At 51.7% G+C, this 20,905-nt stretch overlaps 1 protein-coding gene across 4 annotated transcripts in view; it reads right to left on the bottom strand.

Annotated features, from left to right (window-relative positions):
• The window catches only part of TET3 (tet methylcytosine dioxygenase 3), a 111,783-nt gene extending 97,000 nt beyond the window's left edge, over positions 1–14,783 (bottom strand). The window contains exons 1-2 of one of the 4 annotated variants that reach the window (XM_061155748.1): positions 14,162–14,559; positions 11,425–12,151 (exon numbers count right to left, since the gene is read on the bottom strand). In XM_061155748.1, coding sequence (XP_061011731.1) covers positions 11,425–11,727 — 303 coding nt within the window. In that variant the 5' untranslated portion in view covers positions 11,728–12,151; positions 14,162–14,559. The other 3 variants (XM_061155749.1, XM_061155751.1, XM_061155753.1) reach the window with 3 other exon arrangements.
• Positions 14,784–20,905: the final 6,122 nt, after the last annotated feature.

Below are 20,905 nucleotides of genomic sequence, written 5' to 3'. Positions count from 1 at the left end.
CTCCCACGTGGGCAGGGGCCCTATCTTCCCCACTCACTAGGCTCTGCGCAGAGCTGGAATGTGCTGAGCTGAGTTTCTACACAAGGAGGGTGGAAGGGCAGGGGGCTGGGCACTGAGGTGCAGAAGCCACTCTGCGGGTCGGTCTGCTCTCTGAGGTCCCCAGAGGTCAGAGGAACACTTGCTGTCCTGGGAGGAGAGGACCTGCCACCTCAACTATAGCCGAGACCCAGCCTTGTTCAGCCAGCACGCGTTTTCCTCACAAGGCTTCAAGAGCCACCCTGACACTGCTTGAACCACCCCCGCCCCGCAGTGCTAACTGAGTCCCACTCCAACTGCAGGTCCCAGCCCACCCCCTGGCAGCCTGCAGACACACTAGCAGAGCCCACGGTCCCCAAGGCAGTGCACCTGCAACCACCTCCATCCCACGCTGGCCTCTGCCCTGTTCTGAAGCAGCTGGAATGCGAGGGCTCCAAGGGGTCACAGAGGCGCATACCGGGACCACCTGCCTCCACAATTCACACCTGACACCTTCACACCCCTCTCCTCTCTATCGGCCCCTCTTTCTGTATTTGGGGCTTCACAGTGACCAACCCAAAGGTAACTGGGACCCCTCTCAAACGGGCTGAAGGTCTCGCCCCACTTTCCATCATGACCCCTAGACTCTACTACACTCCCAGCAGGAGAAATGGAGTCACAGCCCTCTCCACTAGGGAAGAGGTGAATGGATTAACTCATTCTCAGAACCCACTAAATACCTCAACACAGAGAACCTCAGAAACACAGATCCTCACAGGCCAGAACCCACACAGATATATAAAGACTGGGAAATGGGGATGCATCCAGACACAGATTTGGGGGGCTTTACAGGAGGATCAACCAAGCAGCCACCCCATGCCCAGCCCCATAATTGAAGCATGATGTACCGTATCTTATTTACCCCTCAAAACAAACAAATGACATAGGAATTATTAATGCCCATTTTACAGATGGAGAAATCAGGAGACTGAGTCGGGCTCTCATCACTCCCTCACTTGCAGCAATATAGGTGGTGCTGCTCTGTGTAGCTCTACGATTTTATCAACCTACCTCTTCTAGAGTTGGCAGGGGGTAGACGGACGACTTCTCTTCCCTGGCCATGGCTGTGTCCCGAACAAGGTCACTCCCCACAGGGCTTTACTTCAAAGCTCAGTTCAAGCCCCACTGCCTCCAGGAAGCCTTCTCAGGTTACCCGAGTCCTCTGCCAGTTGACAACACTTCCAATGTTTCTCACTTGACACTTGGTACTGCTATTTGTCTGTGACTCCTGCCTCTCCAACCAGAATGGCTAGAGTCGTGCCTCTTCAAAGCCCTGGGTTTTTTTTTTTTTTTTTTTCTTTTGCCCAGCATTCCACACACTGAAGACACTTGGAATCCCATGTGGGGGAAGTCTGTGACCTTCCCTTCCCTCCCTACCGCACAAAGGATCCTGCCAAAGAAACCCAACACCCCCTCCACCTTCAGAGCCTATGTTTGAAGTCACTGGTGTCCACGCATCAATTTCCACCCAAGTAATTGCAGCCCATCACACACATCATCCCCTATATTTGAAACTCTTTGCGGTTGTCATGGGAACTGCCTTTGCCTTCATTCACTGATCAGGCCTCACAATTAGCTTTGGCAGCGGAAGTCTGTGTCAACGGCAATCGCGGGGAGGAGAAAGCCGAGGAGGTGGAAGAACAGCAGCAGAGGAAGGAAAGGTGCTCCTCCTTGGAGATGCAGGAGAACCAGACTGAACTCAGGCACCCGGTGATGTCAGAGGGAAAACACAGCCAGCCAGCAACTCTACCTGCACACTTCCATGCCAACAAACAGAACGCACCCAGACCCCCCAGGCTGAGAGGCAGCAGTGTGGCTCTGCCCACAACCCCTTCCCCCCACCATGCTGTGCTAAATGCTTGTAAGAAGATCTTATATTCTGTGAACTTCGTCAGGGTCTCCCCTCTCCATATGCAACAGTTCTGGACCATCAAATGTCCCAGGATCCAAGCAAATGATTGGAATAACAGAAACTTAATTGGTTACTGAGAAGGTGAGATAGGAATACTGAGTGGTTTAGAAACCTGGGGACAGCCCCAGGGGAAGCCTTCTAAGAGTAATTAACACAAAGCCTCTTACCTTCCACCTTGAAGATCCATGAACACCCTCAGCTGGTGCCCTGTGCTCTGTCTATGTCCTTTCACACCCCTGCCACCAGTCTCAAGCATTTGAGTAGCATCTCTGCACAGCTCAGCTTCAGGGGAGATGCCTCCCTCCTCCTGGAAGCTCCAGCCTCATCCTTCACATATCACTCTGCTGAAACTCTCAAAACAGGTCCCTTTCCTTCCATGATGGGCTCTCTTGGCCTAACCATGACTAAGACTGGCCTCTGCCCTCAAGGCATCCCTCCCTTGTAGCCCTACCAGACTGCTCTGTAATTGTTGCCACGCTTGTCTCCCTGCCCAGACTGTGAGCTCATTAAGGACAGAGTAAATGCCGCCTCCCCTTTACCGCCAACTCGGGCTCAGCGCAGCACCGCACACACAGCCGGTCCCGAGCGAGACGGGCAGGAGGCGGCTGGGAAGGCAACTTGCAGGTCTACCAGTCAAAGCAGGTGACATCCTGCCTCCAGAAACTGAAGTGACACCAGTGCCCTCCCCCGGCACAGGGGACACAGGAGGTCCAGGGACTGAGCAAACATTCCAGGACGGCACCTCTGCTCCGTATCCTTCTAGCACCAGCTCTTCTCCCCTCACTGGCTCTCAGCGCCCCACCCCCTCCTGCACTGTCAACCGTCCAGACTGGACCCAGCCTCACCATGAGAAGATGCCACTCTCTCTCTCCTCTAGGGCCCCAGGATCATTCCCAGCATCAACCAGGGAACCAGGGAACCCAGAGCTTACCCTTAAAGAGCAGAGCAGTCAATCAAAAGACTGGGACTCCCCTGGCATTCCAGTAGTTTAGGCTCTGTGCTTCCAATGAAAGGGGTGCAAGTTCCACCCCTGGTCTGGGAACTAAGATCCCACATGCCATGCAGCACAGCCAATAAAATAAAATAAAAAATGAGACCAGAGAGTGCCACTCAGCATCCTCCCACAAGAAAGACTCAAAGGGAACAGACTCTAGTCTGGCACACTGTCACTTATTTTTGACCCAGCATCTCCACACTCCTTCCCGAGGATTCCTCTGGCGGTAATTAAATGGGGTGGGGGACCAGCGGGCCCAAATGAGTCTGCCTAACGCAACTCCCTTTTCATTTGGAGCATCGAGAATTGCCCTGTACCAGTAGTGGGAGGCGCACCATTCTGTCCACGGACGCCTGGCTGGCTGTGGGGAGGTGGGCACAATGGAGTTGGAATGCATACAGGTCAGAACCAGCAGTTCAAGAGCAGATCTTGTGCACCCTGAAGCAAGTGAGCAACCCCCCAGGGGTCACCGGAGGCCTTGCCAGTTACCCCACACTGAGCACCGACTTTTATTTTCCCCTCCCTCAGTGATAACTCAGGTTATCAGATCTCTTAGGCAAATGACAGGAGACAAGGCCACAGAGGGGTGTGCCCACCTCCAGCAGGCAGGGCCCGGCCCAGACACTCAGGCTGAGGCCCAAAGCCACCCTGAAGGACCCTCCCAGCCAAAGTGCAGCAGGGCTCAAGGTAGATAAAGGAGTCCTATTCCTTTCCAACACCTCTATCCTCCTGAGCATGCTGCCCTCAATCCACAAGGGAGCTGTAAAGAAGGGATGGGGAGGGGAATCAGTGACAACTCCTGAGACTCCCCACCCCCAGATTGGTCTTTCAACTCACCCAGTCACCACACTGCCTCCTCCAGAACGAGAGGCCCAAGGCAGAGAGGTAACTGCTGACTCAAGGTGGGGTCCGTGCCAGAGCAAGTATACTCAGACAAGGTTACAAGTGAGGGTGGGAGAGTCACTTCCCCCCAGGGAGTTTCAGAAATTGAATAGGGAGCAACCCCTCATTCCTACTGTTTTTCCCCACAGCAGATAATTTAAACATGGCTCAAGCCTTCAATGGGAAGCAATAAGCTTTGCTTTGGGTTAGAACCCAAGAAAGCACTGCTGCTGGGAACAGAGACCATAACCCAACTTCCTTATCCCTCTCACCACTTACCTTGGCGGGGATGGGGGGAGGGGGATAAGGACCCTAACCCAAAAAATCCTTCCAAGAATAGCCAACCAGGACAGCTACTTCCCCAACCCAGAAACAGGCTTCAGTGAGGGTTTAGAGACCATGGAGGGAAACTACTCATCCAGTAGAATTACACACCCAGATAAAATATATATATATATATATATACACATATATCTCTAACATACAAGCCACTTGTTTTTTTTTTTTTACAAGCCACTTGAAAGGCAGCCAGTGTGACTGAGTTACTGAATTTCATGTGAATTAAATTTAATTTTTGTAGCCACATATAACTAACGGCATCCATATCAGACAGCTCTGGTAGAGCATACTTTTTAAATTTGGGATGTCATAAATACTCCTGAGAATTTGCTGAAAACCACAAACCCTCTCCTCTGAGAAAAAACACCCCTGCACATTCACACACTTGGCTGAAATTTTCAGAAAGTTCACAGACCATATTCCCACCCAGCTCTAAGATTAAGTCTAGAGATCAACCAAAAACTTCATGGCCTAAGAACAGTGTTTTATCTGCAATGTAGTCATCTAAGGAATAGGATACACTTTACATTGTATGAGCAAGAGGCCACCACATGAGGAAGCCCCCACCTGATAGAGGATGTCTCCGTAACATCCCAGGCTCTACAAAGACCCAGGCAGGCACAAGACTGGTTCTTCAGTCTTGCAACAGCTATAAATGTTAGACAACTCTTTTTTTCAAACATGCACTCAGTCTGCCTGCTTATAATTTCTACGCGCTAATAAAAGTTCTGCACGTTCCCCAACACGAAGGAACTAACACCCTCTTCCACAAAGGACTCGTCCTAGCCTGAGTCCCCTACTTACTCATTTCCAAGCTGAACAACCATCTTCTTCAGTTGCCTTTCGTGTGCCCACTTTGACAGAGCTCCTAGAGACAGGCTTTCAACACACCTTTTAGAGTTTCAACTCTTCCTACCTGCTGGAAAGCCAGGGACCCTTACTTGTACATTTCTTTTTTTCTTAAAAATACGTGCAGGACTTTGGATTTACCCGGATTAAATTCCATTGAGTTTTGCGAAATCCCACTGCTCCAGACTGCCCCAATCTCCTTTACCTGTGTTTTACCATTCAACTTCAATATTGCATCACCACTAGAACTGCCACAACCACACACCTACCCACTGATCACACCTGCCCCTACCTACATCCGAGGGAGAGGGCACACATCTCTTCTGTTCCTAACACTCCAGGCCCTGCCATGAACCCCAGAGTTCTATGGATGTGCTCCTGCTATTCACAACTACCACCAGCTACTATTCCCCCATGTCCCAAGTCAGGCTGCTGAGCAGCAAACATCTTCTGAGAACCCTTCCCCAACTGTTCTCAGAACACACACATATACACACTCATACACACACAGACACACACACATGTTCTTAAAAGGGTTAATGATAAGACTAGACTGAAATGGACTCCAGAAAAACAAGAACAAACATGGAGTAAATCTCAAGATGTTCTTGTCTCCCTGGCCTACAGGGTAAAAAATAGGTTGGGTCACCCTCCTTACTCTTGTTGGCAATGGGAGTACTTTACCTGTGTTCATCAAGACTTATTTCTGTCCCCTTTTCCATGCCTCACCCTCTTCTCCACTCACAGAAGCGCCACAGACCGGCTCCTCAAACTCTCAAGGACATACAAATCACCTGGGAGTGTGGTTAAAGTGCAGGTTCTCATTCAGTAAGTCTGATGTAAGGTCTGAGATTCTGTGTTTCTAACAAGCTCCCAGATGATGCTGATTCTGCCAGTCCACTGATTAGCAAGGTGGAAATATGGTTGTAATCCATTCAGGTCCCCTAAGATTCAGGTGAGCAATTTGGCGTCCAAGTGACTGCCCATGAAATCAGCTCTCATCTGTGTCAGAGAAGTTCCACTCTAACTACACATTAGATATACCTGGGGAGCACCAGCCCAATTGGAGTCCTCCCCAGAACAATCAAATCAAACGACTGACAGAATCCCTGGGAGTGGGATCCAGGTGATCCCAACATGGAATCCCTGATCCATACTGGTTGATAAAAATTCTGAAAAGGTAGTTATACCTGTGTCCTCTTCAGAATGGCTCTAAATAAAAAACTGGCCCTCTGATCTATGAAGCTGGAAGGAGGCACTACCATTTATTTGCAGAAATCCAGGTCCACTGGTTTGACTTCAGTTGCTTTGTAGAGAACCACAGGGATCCCCAAGCCCACCGTTTGTGTTTCTACATCTCACGAACCACCTTTTAGAAAATCTGCTCTAGGACTTCCCTGGTCGTACAGTGGTTAACAGTCTGCCTGCCAATGCAGGGGACAGGGGTTTGATCCCTGATCTGGGAAGATTCCATACACCACATAACAACTAAGTCCATGCAATACAACTACTGAGCCCACATGCCCTGGAGCCCACATGCCCTAGAGCCCACGCTGCACAACAGAAAAAGCCACTGCAATCAGAAGCCCGAGCATCGCGACTGGAGAGTAGCCCCTGCCCACCACTAGAGAGGAGCCAGCAGGCGGCAACAAGGCCCCAGCACAGCCACAGATAAAAAATAACTGATTTAGAAATCTGCTCTAGGATGGTCAAAAACTGCCACTGGTTTACAATTTCCAGCATATCTTTGAAAAATTGAACTTTCTACCTGTCTCTGGTCTTCTGGCTCTCTCCCAATCATCATCTAATTCCACAACGATGCCACTCCATGGGCATACCTGAAGGTGTGTAGTAGGAAGCTGATGACTCAGATTCAGGTAGGGTAGCTGGCTCTCCCTCCCTAACCACACATGCCATGGTTTATACTTTCTCCAGTTTATACTCCCTGACACAACAAGAACCCAGTGGCTTCTCTCTGTCACCAGTTCTGCTCCAAAACTGTAAGACCACCCTTTCCTTCTCTGTTCTTATTGGGAACATATAAAAGACGTTTATTGTCTTGAGCATCTTCCACCACCTCAGCACATTCTGGCCACTGGACTCTCTAATATTCTTCTTAAACGGTCAGACTACCAATGACTCACACCCCCTTTCCATGTAAAAAGCATGCTCTTTCACCATCTGCACTCACTAGACAGCTGCCCAAGCAGCCACACAGATGGTTCAGCTCTTAGCCCCCACCACCTTCCTCCTTAGGGCCCCATTTAGGACTGTTGAGTCAGCATTCTCTTTTTAAAAAGCAATCCTATCCCTCCAGCTAACTTCCCTTTGAGAGTCTGTAGCCATGGGGTTTAAAACTGTTTGCATCTGAAAAACAATTTTCTGAAGTCTATGGTCAACATCTCTCCTTGCCCAGGCTTCTCCCTGGACTCACAAATGCTGAGATGGGCTCCCAGTCTCATCACTTCTCCTTTACCAATCAATTCTCCCTTTGCTGGTGGGAACTGCTACCCTCCTGATAGCATCCCCTACCCCACCCACCCACAGCTTCCATCTTCAGGAAGACAGCACCACTAGCAGGTAAGGCAAGAATTGGTCAGGTGTTCCGATATTGTCCAGAGATCCCAAATTCCAAAGTATCTTTTCTCAACACGGGCATGGAGCTTTGTTTCCGCCATGAAATCCACTTGGCTGAGGGCTAGACACACCATATATATTTCTATTTCTCACCCACAATAGTCTCAATCATGCTCCCAACCTTATGTATACATACTTCCAGGAAGGTTTTTTTCACAAGGAGTTTTTCTCCTACCCTCTTTATCAAACGCTCACTTCCCTCACCCATGGGTAACTTTGCAGTCAGGCCCAGGGCCACACCGGCTCCTTGCTCCTGGATGTCCAGCCTCCTCCCCCAGGAAAGAGGTTGGCAAACTCCTGCCTCCTCTTGCCTGGCCCCACAGTCCTGTGAGTAAGCTGGGATGTCTTGAAATAAACATTTAATTAACAATTACAGCTCAGAGACTAACATACACAGTTTTTATGCATAAAGATTAATTCTCTTCTAGATGTTCTAGGAATGTTTTGTCACCAGGCACTGATTACCTACCATGTACTAGACATTCTGCGTGTTTTATCTCAATTAATCCTCACAAAGAAGGGTTACCCCATCTGACATGTGAGAAAAAAAAAATGCTCAAGAAAATAGGCAGCACAGCACTTACGTTGGGCTCTGCATCTCCACACTCACCAAATCCTACTTTTCTAATCAGCCATCTTCACTGTGCTAGAAGCCACCACTCAGGTAACAAGGATGTGGAAGTCAAACAGCCTCCGACATCAGCCTAGGATCCTAATCCTTCTGCAACCAGGAAGGAAGACCACCGCTGCAGAAACGAACTCCTTCAGGCGTGTTACCTCTCTTTAGGGCCCAGAGGAGTGGTAGTCACTTACCTCTGTGGTGGACAGGAACAGGCCTGGGAGTCGCCTCTAGTATTAAAATATGGAATGTCTCTGACTAGAGGGGCTCTGTAGCACCACCTACCCACACTGGGTAAAAGAGTGAAGAGCAGGGAAGAAGACAAGAAAATCAAGATAATGTTCCCCCTCTTACAGGATGACACAAAGCAGCTGTCAGCAGACAGCTCTGAGGAAGTCCCAAAGGAAGCTGGAGGAGGTGGGGACAGGATGGACGTGAAGAAAGGATGCCCAAAGAGGAGACAGAAGCACGGATGCAAGGGGAGGACCTCCCCAGGAGGCTCCTGGGATGCTCTGTCTTGTCCCACCTGAAGAGCAGGGGCTAAGATCTAAAGCTCTATTTCCAAGGGATAGGTTTCCTCCTTTCCCAACCTCCCAGATCCTAGGACATGTCCCCTCTTTTATATGGCTGCTCAGACCTGGTGGTGAAGATCCCAGCAGTCCCCTAGGGGCTATAAATGCCGGGTTGGTTCCCGGGGCTCTCACTCAGGAACAGCCTAGAGGGCCTGTCAGCTCTGCCAGCGATACATTTGTCAAATAGAGTGTTGCCTGGACAGTGGTTCCCACGCTCTTAGCCTTCACAGACCAATTAAAAAAAAATTATGGTGAGAGACACTAGTTACTATTCTGTATTTTGCCAAGTAAAGACTCTTTTTTAGGGAAAAAAAAAAAAAAAAAGATCTACTTTCTATCAACACTTCCATTCCATAAAAGAAAGTATATTTTCAAACATCAAAAAGTAGAAAGTACCCATCCCTAAAACAAAGTTCTACTCTTTCAGTCAAACAAAGTTAGCTTTAAGACAAAGCCCACTCCATTGTCCCCTTTCCATGGTTTCTGCAGAAACCCAGAGAACTTGTCACGAGGCAGCACTGGTCCGGACCTTCTGTCTGGGGGGACCACGGGGCACCAGCTGCGTTCTCCCCAGTCCCGGGGGGCCTTGAGAGGCAGCCGGCTATGCAAGGTCCACAGGGACGTAGACATCCACGGGCTTGACTCTAAGCTTCAGCCACTCCAGATTCCTCCTCTCTTAAGCGCGACCACTGGTAACCCAGGGCAGCAGCTTATACACAAGGATGACAGGTCCCTGGCTACACTCCCAGCCCCTTTCACTCAGGTGCACCTCCTTGTTGCCAAAAGAAGAACTTAAACATGGTTCACAAGAGCCATGCATTCTAGGAACATCCAGCCCAGAAAGCTCATCCCCCAGGGTTTGAGAGGAATGGAGTGACAGGAAGGCAGAAAAGGAGGAGATAAACCCTAGAAGGAAGCAAGCAAAGGAACCAAGCCTTACAAAGTAGATGGGGCATGTCGTCCTTATACCGAAACAAGAGCTCTCGTGCCCAGGAGTGAAGCCTACCCCTGGTCCCACCCCCGCTTTCAGAAATGACCCACAGGGCACTGGGCCAGCAGGGTACCAACTCCCCCGTAAACCGCAGCAACATAAAGGGGCGGCACACAGTCTCCCAGGCTGGGGTGGGGAGCTACAGATGTGATCCAGATGTCTGCTTTAACCTTAGACTGGGGAAACAGGGCACCCATCCGCTGTCCCTGGACCGTGATATGCAGCTTCCACAGGGAGCAGGCAGGAGAAGGAAAGAAGCGGCAGAAACATCCCAGCAACGGCCACTTTCCTGACCAAAACACTTGGATCCTTCTTCCCAGCCACAAGACCACGGCCCCACCAAACTGGCGGCACAGCTCTGAACTCAGCGGTCAGGGAAATCCCAAGTGCAAGGCGCCAGCCCATCAGAAGCCACAGGTGCCCCGGCTCCCAGAAGCACAGCGGTTTCCAGCTCAGCTGGAAAGGGCTTCAAAGGCCAAGAAGCACAGCCCCTCCACGTCCCCAGGGAGAAGACAGACTCAGAGAGGGGACCTGAGCCGTCCGAGCCCTTGGACAAATCAGTGGCAAAGCGGGGAAGCCCCACAGACAGCGCAGGCCCCGGTCTCTGTCCAGCGCGAGTCCCGCTGCCTGGAGCGACCTCGGCCGCTACACCGCTCCTCCCAAGCTGCTTCACTTCGCTCGTCCCTACTCCTGCCAACTCTCCGCCGTTACGGCTGCCACCAGCCTCACGGCCGGCAACCCACCACCAGCATGTAAAGGCAAGGCGGCCAGTGCGGTGCCACTGCCTCCCTCTCCCCTCTCTGTTCTCATTCCAACTCCTCCTCCCTTCCTTTGCCCTCCCAACTCCCAATTAAGGGAGTACTCCTTCCTGGGGTTGACAGCGTCTCAAACACACATCATTCATTCATTCATTCAACTAGCATCTGAGGGCTTCCGACACACCAAGGAACTGAGCCAGATCCTAAGAACACAAGGCATAAAAAGTCCTTGACCTCAAGAAGTACTGTCTAGCAGGGGAACTCAAACCATGGGGTTCTCATTAAATTCCCAAATATTTTTAGGTACCATCCCCAAAAGCATGGCACCCAAAAAAAGATTTAGGGAAAGAAACATCCCACTCCATCAGGGCAGCATAAGACCATCCTGTCACTCCAAATTTTTCCTTCCCAAAGCATCAGCCTCCAACCCTTACCTGACACCATCACTCCCAGATCACCCAAGCATTAGCATGACCTTGAAATATATCTGAAGCTTCAAGCAGACAAAAAACTTCTAAAGATAAAGCTGGATACCACTGTCCCATGTCAAATGCAAACACCAGGGATGAGAGTACTAGCTCAAAGCCCTGTGCAACCTGGTTACCCTCCCACCAATTCTAAGCGCGGCAAACTAACCCAAACCATCTTCTAAAGACAGCTACTCTCCTATTCACAGCCCAACTCAAAGTTGGACCAGGAGGATCAAAACAGGAGAATGGACTTAAAGGTCTTCAGCAAGACTCTCGTGAATGCAGCACCCTCAAGGAACAGGGCTGTCAAGCAAGACCCAGCTTACCTCCTTGAGAAGCCCCACTTTTTTCTTCAGCACCTCACACTTGCGCAGTTTGCAGATTTGGTGTGTGCGGCGGTTGGTACAGCTGGTGCAAGCCCCACAGTTTTCCAGCCGCCGGCAGGGCTCACAAGTACCACACCGTTTCCGCTTCTTCCGCCCATCTCCACCCCCTCGGAGTTGGGGTTCACTCCCGGCCACTGGAAGCCCAGGCCCCTGGTAGCCCGCTACCATCACCTGGCCCTGAGGGAAGTCATAAAGGCCTGGCAGGTCCGGCTGGACTGCCAGGGGCACCTGAAACTGACTCATGACGTTGCCAGAGGTGGGGGCATAGGTGCTGGGGCAGAGCCACAGTCCAGCTTCCTGCCTGCAAAGGCCACCAACGAGTCCTTCTTCCTAAAGCAGTCAAAATCTACAGAGCGAAGGCAAGTAGCTCCAGGCTGCGGGACGGGCACCTCTTCTCAACCCCGCTTCACCTCCTCTGCAGCAGTCTGACAGGACTCAGCTGGGGGCCACTCTCCCACCTGCCGGGGCCGGGGATCGGGGGGAGGACATCAGCGGCAGTCCCCAGAGAAGGGGTCATCTTGGCTGGGTGGGCTCTTCACCCTCACCCACCCTGGACCCAGGCATGAGGTGAGCAGGTGGGTGTGTGACGGGGGCAGGGGAGGGTGAGGAGGTTCTCCTCTGGCTTTTCCTCTCCCGGGTCAGAATGATGGAGAAGGCAGCGCGCAGCCTGGAAAAGAGACAGAAAGGGGAAGCGCATCACTCGGGGCTGGGGGACAACTTTCACTCTTCCTGTTACCTCTTCCTGCTTCTGGGAAAAGAGAAGCTGGGGGAAGAGAACGGGCTTGCTCTCATGAAACTGTGTCCAGAACCTCTGGCAGGGCACACTGGCATCCGCTCCCTGATGGAGCGGGACGAGGGCCCGATGGGGTGTTAAGGAAACCAGGACGGCGAATCCATGGGGCGGTCAAGGAGAGATGTCTAAGAAAGTTGTCCTTTTCCCCTGCCCCACGGGCTTGGGAGAGTTCTGCCAAAATTCCCACACGCCCCTCACTGGAGGTCGCTGGGCCTTCCCCAAGGGAGCACAGCTTTCAAAATAAAGTTTGCCGAGAGCTTCACTCAGCGGGGCTGCCCGGGCGCCCCGGGCACTGAGGCGGCCTGGAGTGGGGCGCGCCCGGGGTAGCCCGCGCCGGCCGCCCCGCCAGCGGGCCGGACCCTAGAGGGCGGCCCGCTCCAACGAGGGGGCGCGGGGAGGGGGGCGCGCTCCGGCTCGGGCCCGGCCGCGCGCGCGCAGCCGCTCGGGCTCCTTTGTTCTGGGGCCTCGGCCGCTCGGCTTCGGCGGCTCCGCAGCCCCCGCCCCGCCCCGCCGCCCCCGCCCTGCTCCGCTACCCTGTGACCCGCAGCACCCCCGCCTCGTCTCCCGCAACAAAGTAGCGGGCCCCCCCCCCGACCGTCCCCTCCCCTGCGGGCCCCCCCCCCAGGCCTCCCCTCCCCCACCCCGGAGCCGGAAAAGCACCGACTGCACCGACCTGCCCGCCGCCTCCGGGGCGGAGCGCACAAAGGGGCAAAGTTTCCCGGCCCGCGCCGCCGCCACCACCGTCGCGGCCGCCGCCGCCGCCGCCTGGGGCGCCCGCCTCCTGGAGCGCCTGGCCCGACCGAGCTCGGCGCACGGAGCCCCCCGCCCGGGCCGATGAGGGGACGGCGCAGGAGGAAGGAAGAGGCAGCGGCGGCCGCGGCGGCAGCAGCAGCAGCAGCAATGAAGGCGTCCGCGGGACTCCCCGCCCCCCGCGCGCCGCGGCACGTGCTCGCCCGGGGACTCCCCCGCCCGGGAGGGCGCGCACGTGCGGCCCCGCCGAGCCCCGCCGGCCCCGCCGCCGCCCCCTCCGCCGGGCTCGGGGCTGCGCGAGGAGGGGAGTTCCGTGGAGGGGGAGGGGACGGCGCGGGCGGTCCCGGAGCGGATGGGGGCAGGGCCCGGCCCGGACGCCGCGCCTTTGCACCTGCAGTACCTCCCCTCCCCCACAGTCGGTCCTCCCGGGACCCGGCCGCCCTCCTCGGGTTGGCCGCCCCCGCCCTCCGGCGCTTCTGCAGCCGAGCGGGCGCGGCGGGCGGCGCGGGGTGGGGCACGCGGACCTCCCAGCCTAGGCCCTCGGCCGAGCCGGCCTCGGTGCCCCCACTTCCTGCCACTCCCTGCGGGCCGAGCGGCCTGGGACGGCCCCGGTGCCCCAGGGAGTCCTGAGCTCCGGGCCCCACTGACCCCCCTCTCCTGGCCGCCGCTCGCTCATTCCGAGGCAGGACAATGGGGGACATCGCGCGTTTGCGTACCGAGTCAGCCTAGCGGGCACGGAGGGGATACCCCGCGAGCAGAGGCCAAGGGCCAGCCGGCAGGAACCTTCGCTGGGATCGCAGCCCAGCGCCCTACCCAGGCGGACCCCGGGGCCCTGCCATCGCGAGCCTCCCCTGCGCCGCTCTCGGCTCTTTCGCGTCGAAAACAAAGACTAATCCGATACCCCCGCCCTGCCTCCCAGAGGAGGGGGAACGGGCGCGTCGCGGAGGGTAACCGAGGAGGACGGCGTTCAGGAGGGGCTCGGACAGGCTCCGAGGGGTCGAGCCCTATAACCCATCGCAAAGACTTTGAAAAGTCACCCCGGGCTGTTTTCCAGCCAGGGGGCAAGGGGCAAGGCATAAGAATATTTCTAAGTTGCCTAACTGCCCGTTCTCTCTGCTGCTTTTTTCCTCTCACCTGTTGTGCAGGCCAAGTTGAAATTCCAGGTTAGATTAATTCAGCTCCACCCATCTGGCTTCACTGCCAGGCTGGTCCCCGAAGCTACCTTCCACCTACCTGGGTTGCTGGGGAGAAGGGTGGGTCTCTAACAACACACACACACACACACACACACACTCACACAGGCAAGTCCTGGCAGAAACATCCACGGGAGGACTGGCCTGACCAGTTTGGGCGGTGTTCACCGAGCCAGGTACCTGGCAGGCGTCACCACTGGGCTGAAGCTAACAACTCAGCCAGAACTGGAAAAAGAGCATTCGGCCGCTTATTTAGAAGAAAAAAGTAATTGATTTCAAGCAGCGCTGTCCAGAAAGCCCTAGGCGGTAGGAGAAGCCCGCGTTCTGTCTGGAACTTCCCTCCCCACAGACCTGATTTTGACAGCCTCCTCGAGTGGCCAGGTTGTCAGCTGTGGGGAGGGTGGTGAACATGGCTGCAATACCTACTTCCTACTCTGGCCTTTGAGAGTAGGAAAGAATTTCTGTTCAGGGAAGTTAAGACTAGAACTGAGAAGAGATACCAATGGAGTGTAATTTTCAGTCAAACATGAGAACAGTTTGTGGACTTGTAATTGTTTTTAATGTAATGAGTGTTTAGTGTTTTAAATATTTTATTTTTAATAAACATTATGTATATTAAAGAAAACACAGGAAATAGAAAACTAGAAGACAAAAATAACCTCAATACAACATTTAACCGTTTGCTATATTTCCTTCTAGCGTTTTCTGTGTTTATTTCCTTTTTTTAAAAGATGGCTGCACTCACACTGGTTATGCAATTTGTTGTCCACTTTTTACTTAACATTATATTGTAAGTATTTCCCTATTTGATAGACAATCTCCAGATAGTGTGACAATGGATAAGGTGGCTTAGGAGGTGGGGAACTGTGGCTTCCAGACCTGGCTCTGGCACTAGTAGCAGAGTGACCTTTGACTCACCAACTCTGAAGGAACCCATGTAAAATACTTAACATAGTGCTTAATAAACAACAATTATTGTTTAATCCATATAACAACCTTGTGAGCTGTATGACAATCTTGAAACCCACTTTACAGGTAAGAAAATAGATTAACTTGCTCAAGGTCACTCAGCTAGTGAACTGTAGACAGAACTTGAGCCCGGCATCTTTCCTCTTGTTTTCTGTCTTGGTGAATGGCACCAGCAATTTACTGTGCCAGTTCGGTCTTCACCAGCTGTATATGGAAGAGGCATGTCACAGAATCCTCTGGCTTAGGTGAGAAGGTGGATGAGGGCCCCATTCACCAAGATAGAGTGCAGGAGGCACTGGGGCCATCTGCGTGGAGCTGAGGAGGCTAGGCTTCAGCTGCAAACACATGTGGGCCCCAACAGGGAGCAGCTCAGGGCCTCATGTTTGGAGGAGCGGACATGGAGAGTGAGAGGAAAAGGCAGCCAGACCAGAGCCCTGGCAAACACCAGCTCGTGAGGGACAGCAGCTGACAAGAGGCCAGCAAAGAAAGGAGACAGAGGAGCAGCCAGAGAGGTCGGAGGGAGGCCGACCGCTACCAGACAAGCTCTCAGTCTCCCTCTGGAACCTTGTATTTCATCAGTCTTGTCGCTCATTCCGTCTGCCTAACCCTTCCCACTTTAACCCCTTCCCAGTTTCTCCTTCTACCTGCCAAATTCCCATTCATTCTGCAAGTCTCTGCAAAAATCCCAGTTCTTCCATGAAACGGCTTCCAGCTCCTCAGACTCCGAGTCCCACCCACTCTCCCTCCCCAGAAGTTTGACGCTGCCTCCCTAGAAACAGTTGTCTTACCTGTATTGTAATCGTCTGCACATTTCCCTCCTAGTTACTATGAGCCCTTGGAGGGTTGGGACCCTGTCTTTTCACCGTTATAACCCTAAACCTAGACAATCAATCAATATGTGTTCAATGCAGAAACGAGGTCAGGAGAACCTGATGAATGAAATATCCTGGTAACACCGAACACCCACAGGCTTCCGAGGTTTATTCCTGCTTGCTTTCCTACCTGCAGGAACCCTTCAGGGGCCCCTAAGATAAAGTCCAAATTCCTCAGGCCCTGCCTTCCCAGGGCTGCAGCCTCCTGTGCTGCCGGGTTCTTCCTACTAGACCAGCGCTCAGGGCAGTAGAGCAGCCGGGACCGGCGTGGAGGTGGCCAGCGAGCCTCTCCGTCTCCAGGCAGCCTAGAAGCTAAGTGCGGTCCGGATGCGCAGCGTCACCGACACCTGGGCACTTGTTAGAAATGCAAGCTCTTGGACCCCACCCTAAACCTACTCAGGCAGAAACTCTGGAGGTGGGGCGCAGCGCTCTGTTTTAACAAGCCCTTCAGGTGTTGCACCCTCAACTTTGAGAAGCGGACGGGAAGCTACTTCAGCACCTAGGCGCCGGCCAAGATCACGCCGGAGGCGCTTAGAGGAGGCGGACCCAAGGAGGCTCCATTTATAAACCGGCTTGGCGGGCCCCATCCCCAGGGGCCGAGGGCTGAGCCTTTTAGGCATTCGCTCCGATCTGGTCAGGACCTGGTTGCGCCGGTGGTCCGAGGGCTAGAAAGGGAAATACCGTCTGGAGAGGGAAAAGCCTAAAGGACTGCTGGCACTACAAAATTGACAGGGGGCGTGTCGCAGGAGGGGGATGGAGGTGGGGCTGGGGAAGAAGGACGGCTTCCATTGATGAACTGAACCTTAATTCAGCACTGAGCAAAGGGCACAAGAGGTATAATTGGATGTGCGCGCGCGGTTCTTCCGGGAAGTCACTGCGTGGAAGCGCCACTGCTGGGTGTTTGCCCAACCAGCAAATGATTGAATGTGACTGACCTTCTCTGAGGCATTTGACACCACTGCTTCCCTTTTAGGTAATAAGCAATTTGTCCTCTTTGAAGAATGAACTTTGTATTATGGGACCTTTTGCAGAAATGTAAATACACCCCAATGTCCACACTTTAGCTTGGTTTTAAAGACTGAAGGCATTGGGAAGTTCATTTTATGTTTCTTCTTTGGTCATGTTTTGGTTAAAAACATTATCAACTTACATTTGCATAGAGCTTTCCTTTTTCCTTTCCATACCCTTTCTCAGTCTGTCTGAAGAGTATACCAAATGTGCAAATGTAACTTTCCTTTTCTTTCTATGACATAGTTATTATTATTATGTGTGTGTGTGTGTGTTTTAGTCACTCAGCCGTATCTGACCCTTTGCGACCTTATAGACTGTAGCCCGCCAGGCTCATCTGTCCATGGAATTCTCCAGGCAAAAATACTGGAGTGGGTAGCCATTCCTTTCACCAGAGGATCTTCCCGATCCAGGGATCAAACCTTAGTCTCCTAAATTGCAGGCAGATACTTTACCATCTGAGCTACCAGAGAAGCCCGTTGTTACTATAACCGTTTTCAGATAAGGGAACTAGGCCTCGAAGAGGTAATTTTTCCAAGGTCATCCACTACTAAATGGCAGAATTAGGCCTACAATCTGGGACCTTTGAAATTAGCCTACTAGTGCCAGGGCTTTTCCGGGGGAAGAAACTGGCATTTTGCTCTTGGTGAAAGGGAGATTTGTTAGTGGATTGCTTTTGGACGTGCACTAGTTAGTGTGATATATGTAGAGTATCTAGACTATGCTTTTGAATAACTCAGCAAATGCTTTCGTGATTTTTTTAAATCAATTAATTAATGGCTGTGCTGGGTCTTCGTTGCTTTGTGCGCACTTTCTCTAGTTGTGGGGCCTCCTCTTGGTTTCCGTGCGCGGGCTTCTCATTGCATGGCTTCTCTTTTTGCAGAGTACAGGCTCTAGATCATGGGCTCAGTGGTGCACGGGCTTAGCTGCCACACGACATGTGGAGTCTTCCTGGACCAAGAATCGAACCTGTGTCCCCTGCCTTGGCAGGAGAACTCTTATCCACTGTGCCACCAGGGAAATCCTGCTTTTGTGTTTTACAGCTATTTCTGTGACTTCATTTTTAATTTAGTTTCTGTCAAATAGACTCCTTGTTCTACTCTTACAAGGAACATGCAAGAGTCCCCTTCATAATGGAAAAGAGATTAAATAACCTAAAAATCTTCCAACCTAAGGGGACTGGGCTGGAAGATGGGAACTTTGATTGACTCAGAGACTCAAGATGCTGAATATCCAACAGGAATAAAAGCCTTGGTGCCCCCAAACCTTGGTTTGACTGCGTGTATCAATCAGGATCAGTTAGATCAGTGGTCTGACACAGTGTTATGTCTCCATCGTGATATATGTCTTCTGGAGATCAACAGGACCTCTGTTTTCCATAGCCACTTAGGGACTCTGGCTGTTGCAACTAGACATGCTGCCTCCTCAACTCTGAAGGCAGGAAATGAGGGTGGGGCAAATTGAGCGTGAACTCTTAAAGCATTTACCTGGAAGTAACATAGATCACTTTTGCTCTGATTTCATTGGCCAAAGCAAGTCACAAGGGGGCAGGGGAATGCCATAGGTGCAATGCTTTCATGTGCCTGGAAGGAGAAGCAAAAATCCTTGGTTAATAGCACTAATAACTAATACATGGGGGATAGTATGTGTGCGTGTGTGTGAGGTAGATGGTGTGTATTTGAGGCATGTGCTAATGCAGTGAGTTCTGCCCATTTCTAGAGCATTTCTCCCTCCTAGGGACATGTATTTGAGATTTCCACTCTAATGGTTTGTGATTCCTCCCCCAACACATGTTCAGAGATTTAGGCTAGGGTGAAAGAAACCTGAGTTGAGGGAAGCCTGGTGGGAGAGGTAAGTGACAGTGGGGCAAACTCAGTAGCAATTAGTGTGTAAATAGAAAAAGAATCCAGAAAAGGAAGAGATTCAGGGTGTATGTGTCATTAAGGGCCTGCCTCATGAGGAAAACTACTAAGACAGCATAGCTTTGGCAGAAGCATTTCCTGCTTCTTGCCATTCACTCCCCCTCATCCTTCCTGGCTAAACTCAGGTGGCACTCTAGGAGGCCTTTGATCTTTCAAGATTGAGCCCACCGATCACATCATGAGTCAGTCTGTCCCATCCACAGTGCTGTGGAGAGGGACCATATCTTGCCCAGTGCCAGCTGCAGTCTGGGGTCTTGGAACGTAGGTAGAGAAATGAGCTGGAAGGACGTTGCAGGATCCTAGGTGACAAAAATACAATGGTCTCCCTTAGGGTAGTGGGAGTCGGGTAAAGAGCAATATGTACAGGAGAGATTTAGAGAATCAAATAACAGAAAGGGACTGATTGGAGGAGAGGTGGCAAGGAAGTTTCTGGAAGAGTAGCAGGGTAGACGGTAGCATCGAGGGGCCCAGAGGAGGAGCAGGTTGCTACATAAGGTCAGCAAGGACATGTCCCGTTTGGGGCCCCTAGGGGGCTAGTCCACAGAGAACAGTGGAAGCAGTGCACAGAGGGGCCAGGGCTCAGGAGTGGAGAGTGGCTGCACCCAGCTCCTAGATCTGCCTCGTGGTTAAACGTCAACATCGAATCTGCGAACAGGGGAGGAAGCCACAGAATATATGTGTGGTATAGAAATCATGAAATTCCTGAGAATCCAGTTAGAGAAGAGCAAAGGCTTCACAGAAGGAGCTGAGCCTCCCTGAAAGATTGGCTCAACTTCAACCAATTTGTCTCATTAACTATTTCTGTATGTTCTCCAAGCCAGGCTTGGACTTCCAGATGTTCAAGCTGGTTTTAGAAAAGGCAGAGGAACCAGAGATCAAATTGCCAACATCCACTGGATCATCAAAAAAGCAAGAGAGTTCCAGAAAAACATCTATTTCTGCTTTATTGACTATGCCAAAGCCTTTGACTGTGTGGATCACAATAAACTGTGGAAAATTATGAAAGAGATGGGAATACCAGACCACCTGACCTGCCTCTTGAGAAATCTGTATGCAGGTCAGGAAGCAGCAGTTAGAACTGGACATGGAACAACAGACTGATTCTAAATAGGAAAAGGAGTACATCAAGTCTGTATATTGTCACCCTGCTTATTTAACTTATATGCAGAGTACATCATGAGAAACGCTGGGCTGGAGGAAGCACAAGCTGGAATCAAGATTCCTGGGAGAAATATCAATAACCTCAGATAAGCAGATGACACCACCCTTATGGCAGAAAGTGAAGAGGAACTAAAGAGCCTCTTAATGAAAGTGAAAGAGGAGAGTGAAAAAGTTGGCTTAAAGCTCAACATTCAGAAAACTAGTATCATGGCATCTGGTTCCATCACTTCATGGCAAATAGATGGGGAAACAGTGAGAGACTTTATTTTCTTGGGCTCCAAAATCACTGCAGATGGTGATTGCAGCCATGAAATTAAAAGACGCTTACTCAAGAATTAAAAAAAATAAATAAATAAAAGACGCTTACTCCTTGGAAGGAAAGTTATGACTAACCTAGACAGCATATTAAAAAGCAGAGACATCACTTTGTCAACAAAGGTCCATCTAGTCAAGGCTATGGTTTTTTCAGTGGTCATGTATGGATGTGAGAGTTGGACTTTATAAAGAAAGCTGAGTGCCGAAGAATTGATTCTTTTGAACTGTGGTGTTGGAGAAGACTTCTGAGAGTCCCTTGGACTGCAAGGAGATCCAGCCAGTCCATCCTAAAGGAGATCAGTCCTGGGTGTTCATTGGAAGGTCTTATGTTGAAGCTGAAACTCCAGCACTTTGGCCACCTGATGCAAAGAGTTGACTCATTGGAAAAGACCCTGATGTTGGGAAAGACTGAGGGCAGGAGGAGAAGGGGACAACAGA

This window comes from Dama dama, chromosome 11, assembly GCF_033118175.1.
Source record: "Dama dama isolate Ldn47 chromosome 11, ASM3311817v1, whole genome shotgun sequence".
Classification (NCBI taxonomy): domain Eukaryota; kingdom Metazoa; phylum Chordata; class Mammalia; order Artiodactyla; family Cervidae; genus Dama; species Dama dama.
The sequence above is the reverse complement of the archived record's forward strand: the minus strand, read 5'-3'. Positions and strand labels throughout refer to the sequence as shown.